Below are 5,181 nucleotides of genomic sequence, written 5' to 3' on the forward strand. Positions count from 1 at the left end.
TAATACAAGCAGTATGTGCAGTTCTGTTGAGAAAGCATGATCCCTTATTAGATGGAAAAAGGTCAGTTTTTAATGCTGACAAAAACATTTCCTAAGCCTCCATTTGTCATTTTTTATCCCCAAGGTATTGAAAATGGCATCTGATATTTTCCTTGTTATCGATATCAAGCATCAAATTTTGCTATTGGGTCGATCCTAATTTCTATTAATAAACACATTAATGGTTTAATTTTTGGAAAAAAATATAAGAATGCGTAAGAATTACGCATGAAGGGGAGGACTGTTTAGAGAAGATCCATCTGGACCGTGAAAGATATATTAACCCAACAGCGAATGACCCTGATGAACTCAAGCTGTTTGTTTCAATGTTCAAGTGTGAGAACGTTCTTTAGGTAGGGCGTTCACCTGGGGGGTGGGGGGGTAGAGTGTGTGTTGGGAAATTGTAAGGTATAAATGTATGTGCTGAGGATGCTTCAGTCAGAGCTCCATCTCATTGTCTGAGGACGTTAAATACATTTGAACCTTATTATTTTTTATTTTATTTTATTAAATGCCTTTACCTCAGCTTCCTAACTTCACAGTTTATACTTTGAATAATGTATTTGTGTGATCAGATGAAGGAACCAAGCTCCTGAGCTGAATTTAAAGCCAGCCCAACCCTGCACCTCAGTGTGTGACCAATCTGTTAAAGGGACTGAGAGGGAGGCGCCAGGCTGCTGAGGTTGAGTATGGTTCTCTCACACACTACATTTGTTTAAATAAATAATAGCCTAACTGCCATCATAGCACATTTCCTGAAGATTTTATCATCCAACCCAGTCCAATAAATGACAGCAAAGAGGAGTTAAAATCAGAATAAAGAGCAGAGGCTGACTCTGACTGTCGCTCTGGGTCCTGCACATGACCCTTAACCTCACAATGTTCCCAGTTCGATGCTCAGTGTGGCAGCAGAATGCTCCTTTATGTATGGCTCTAAACCAGGGGACGGATTTTCTTACACCCCCTCCTGGCTGATGCAGATATTGTTTTGCTTCTTTTTGTTCTAACCTCACATTACCGGCTTATTTTTTCCAAGGACTAATAAATTAAAGAGTGAAACTGTTATGTAGAATGAGGTAGTTTGCCGTTCAAATGAAGGAAATACCACAGCATCCAGCCCACTCTTATCTAAATGTTGATGATTGAAAACAAATCCTTTGCATAGTAAGCTTTTGTTTTAAGGTTTATCAGTTTTTATCTCAGGACCAGTCAAATCTAAATTATTAAAATGCAAATGGTTCTCAGAGAAAACTAAAAGGATAAAAACCCAGAAGAGGAAATCTGCTTTCCATGTAGATACGCAATAAATAGGCCTGTGTATCGCTCCACAATTTAAAACATCCACTGGACAGCCTAGTTTTTCTTTTAAGGCATCAAAACTCTGAAGCTCTCTCCATACTGAACTAAAACTGAAAATGGACATTAATATTTTAAATGAGGACTTAAAGCAGTGACTAAAGTCTGGGTTGACTTGTTTCCATAGAAACATGACATTGATGTCTTAATACAGAGCTAATTTCCTTTACATTTATTTTTTTTTAGCTTTTTTTTTTTTTTTTTTTTATAAAAGTGACAGCTCTCTCATTGGTTTAATTGCCACACCTGGTTCAGAAAATAACCAATTACAGAGCCGTTAATATCTGAGGATCCACTGTGATACACTTAACTGGTTTCCAGTTTGCTCAGGGACCAGAAGGGTGACAGAAAAGAAAAATGGAGAAGAGAAAGTAAAAAGAAAATATCACTTCAGAAAGCATTTTAAAATAGGTTGAAAAAGAAAATGGAATAAGGATTTATCTTTTTAAATGTGTGATGAGGAAATGTATGAATTTTCAGATTTATGAAGTTTGGTTTTTAAATCTTCAGTTAGAAAAATGATTTAAATTCCAGTGTTTAATAATGGAATAATGTATACAAAATTACAATTCCTCTTTAACATCCAATCAAAAATATGCAATTAGAAAAAGATTTTAAATTGCCTGATTTAAATGTTAAATTAGGCCCGTTTTGTTTTTCCAGTGATTCGCCAGGTCCTCCATAATTAAAACCTCACATTCCTATCATACATCAACTGCTTTTGATCAAAAAACTTCAGATTTAAGGAAATGTCAGCTTTTCACTAAACTAATACTTTAGGAAAATTAATGAATAAAATAGAACATTTGACCAGACAATAGGAGCGGATGTTACCTGAGAAATTGGCCTGTCAGGGAAATAGGAGTAGGAGGTTGAAGAACCAGTAAGGATGTCCAGGACAAGTGGGTTGTCTGGATCAGCAACCATGCTGCAACAATATGTTTCATCATTTCCAAACAGATATTCACTTTAAAAATTCAAACAACAGAGTCTAGTTTGTATTTAAAAAGGCTGTTGTAACCCTGGAAAGTTAATCACTATTAGAGGAGAGTTTAACAAACTTTTCTTGTCATAAAAGACCAACATTATTTTAAAACAATATTTAAAAAAAATACTCTTAAAGAAAAATATATCCAACCAAATTCAGGATACTGCTAAATTCAAACCTCATGTAAGGAGATTTTTTCTTACTTACCCAACACCCTTGAATAGAACAGGTTTGTTGGTGGGTTTGCCAACGATAGTGGGAGCTTTAAGCAGGTTCTCTGGATCTGCAACAATCAATGTGTGCTGCAAACATACCAGATAACCAGGAAATTGAACGTCAAAGTTCAAGATTCGATAAATATACTAATGTCATAATGAAGACCAAACTGTTTACCTCTCCAGGGTCAGAAACATCATAGTTGTGGTGGTCAATTACAGCGGTCTTTTCCTCATCAAACTCAATGCCACACTCACTACCCAACTCCCTCAGTGGGTCACCTGCATTACAGAAATGAGTATGAATATCAATTTGCTCCCATTAACTCTAACAGAAGATAAAAACCTTTAAAGAAACTCCTTACCGATATCTGAACTTGCAGCAACCAGGACATTTCCTCCACCATCAATGAACGATGTTATGGTCTCCAGGTTTATATTTCCACCAAAGTCTGCAAATAAACCAGGAAAAAAATATTTAGTATGTCTTCAAACAGAAAAAAAAGGTTAATGAAACACCAACAGATATTTACCTTCAACCGATGGGGCAAAGATGATTAGATGGTCGTAGAGGAACTGTCCATATTTGATCAAGGATAGAGAGGGATCATCAGCGGTCTTGAATGACAGGTCAAATCCACGATCTGGAAAGCACATATCAGTTAAAGAAATAAAAAATAAAAAACATGTTTCTAGTATACCTTGAGACGAATATCCCTAGATCTCACTAAGCCTTTACTTTGCCCGTTAACATTCTCACAACAATGAATAAAGACCCCCCATTGTAAATATGATATAACAGATGTATAACAAGTTCTCCTTTTTGTAAATTATACAGATTTTTTTCTAAACAGAGGTTGAAAATTTTGGAAAAACTGGATAATTGATTATTTCAAATAGGACTATTAAGAGTTTTTTTTTTTTTTTTTTTTTTTATATATAAACCTCCATTAGTAATTATGCCAGATGAATTACTTTTCAAATATTTTGAAGGAGTTTGAGGTCCTTTGGAGAGACAACGGCAATAACTTGTGCAATATATAATGTGCAATATACTATTTGATACCCTGTGCAATAACCTGCTTTTTCTATATTTGACACCCAGTGCAATAACTATAAATGTAAATATCCATCTATATAAATACCCATGTAAACACACCGTGCAATCACCCTGTATAATAATCCTGCAATAAAAAACAAACAAACCCTGTCATATGTGGACGCACTGTATATATCCCATGCACCTCTTTCTTCCTTTGGCACAATCTGCTTCTTTGAATATTTGAGCTGATGTAACGAGTACATTTCTCCACTGTGAGATCAATAAAGTCAATCAATCAATATAGACCCTTAAATATTTGAATTACCAATCTTTGTAGACCCCTAAACCATGATGGATTCTGCTTTGGGTATAAAAATTGAAACAGGACCATAAACTAGTAAAAGAAAAAAAAAAACCCTGTTTATTCCTGTTAGAATTATATATACAATTGGTTTTTCAAGGCATATTTGCCACTCATATGAGACATCGTATAATAAGTTATTAAAAAAATAAAATAAAAGAAGTTTAATTGAAATTGAAAGCTGACATTCACAAAACATTATCAGTTTCTTTATGTGACGTCACCAGAGGCCTTGATGCATGGCGGTGTGTATGGGTGGAAATTCAATGAAAAACTAATAGCAAAAAAACAGACCATTGTGTTTTTCTCTTTTGTTCGTTTACAAGTTGTTGAACAGGAAGTGCTTGTTTATAGTATTATAATAGCATGATGTAGGAATACAGTAGGAGTTGAAAATATTGCGCTCTGAAACCTTACACTGTACTATTTAGGACATTACATATTTAATCTCACACTGTAGTGAAATTTAATGACAGACATTAACGGTTTAGCTAACGTTGGCAGCCATAATGTGCTAAGTGAGGGCAGCAGATCCGTTCAAGTACCCTCACAAAACCTACAAAACGCATAACAACCACGCGAACCTACTTCTTTATATAAACCTTGAGCTAAAACTGCAATGAAACATCGTCGTTAAACAGACCTGCAAGACTGCGGAAGAAGATTGAATGGGTATCTCTGATGTTGAGGTTGTCCAGCAGCACCAGCGTTTTACCGTCAGCCCCAGCGCAGTGCAACATGGAAGCTAACGATAGCAGGAGGACACTGCAGTCTACAAGCGTCCAGCAACGTCTCGTCTTCATTGCGGTTCGTTTTTGAGATAATAAAGAAGAACCGGTCCCGTCCGCCTGCTTCAGTGCTGTCAACGCCGCCATTTTGCTGAACAAGTCGACGTCAGCGTTAGCGGAGCTAACTTCAACTTTGACCCCTAAAATCCAGCCAATCACAGCAAGGAACGCGTCAGCCTGACATCCGCTCTACCAATGAGATTGAGTCAATGTTACACACGGAATAAAACAATGAACTAATCGATTGCTTACTGGGTCTGGTTCTGTTGAAGTATGCTTCCTGTCGTTCTATCTTTACCTGTTATTTCTCGCTGTAATAAAGGTTTGATTGCAGTAATGTGAACAGGATCTGTTTGTATTTTCTGGTAAAGTGTCTTGAAATAAGTGGTTGT

The 5,181-nt window shown here is 36.2% G+C and overlaps 1 protein-coding gene across 1 annotated transcript in view; it reads right to left on the reverse strand.

Moving 5' to 3' along the window:
* Positions 1-4,915, reverse strand: part of ddost (dolichyl-diphosphooligosaccharide--protein glycosyltransferase subunit (non-catalytic)) — an 8,555-nt gene extending 3,640 nt beyond the window's left edge. Inside the window, exons 1-6 of the mRNA XM_015390034.1 lie at positions 4,645-4,915; positions 3,132-3,242; positions 2,964-3,050; positions 2,777-2,880; positions 2,591-2,685; positions 2,230-2,323 (exon numbers count right to left, since the gene is read on the reverse strand). Coding sequence (XP_015245520.1) covers positions 2,230-2,323; positions 2,591-2,685; positions 2,777-2,880; positions 2,964-3,050; positions 3,132-3,242; positions 4,645-4,876 — 723 coding nt within the window. The 5' untranslated portion in view covers positions 4,877-4,915. The remainder of the gene's footprint in view (positions 1-2,229; positions 2,324-2,590; positions 2,686-2,776; positions 2,881-2,963; positions 3,051-3,131; positions 3,243-4,644) is intronic.
* Positions 4,916-5,181: the final 266 nt, after the last annotated feature.

This window comes from Cyprinodon variegatus, unplaced genomic scaffold (genome assembly GCF_000732505.1).
Source record: "Cyprinodon variegatus isolate N-32 unplaced genomic scaffold, C_variegatus-1.0 Scaffold483, whole genome shotgun sequence".
Classification (NCBI taxonomy): domain Eukaryota; kingdom Metazoa; phylum Chordata; class Actinopteri; order Cyprinodontiformes; family Cyprinodontidae; genus Cyprinodon; species Cyprinodon variegatus.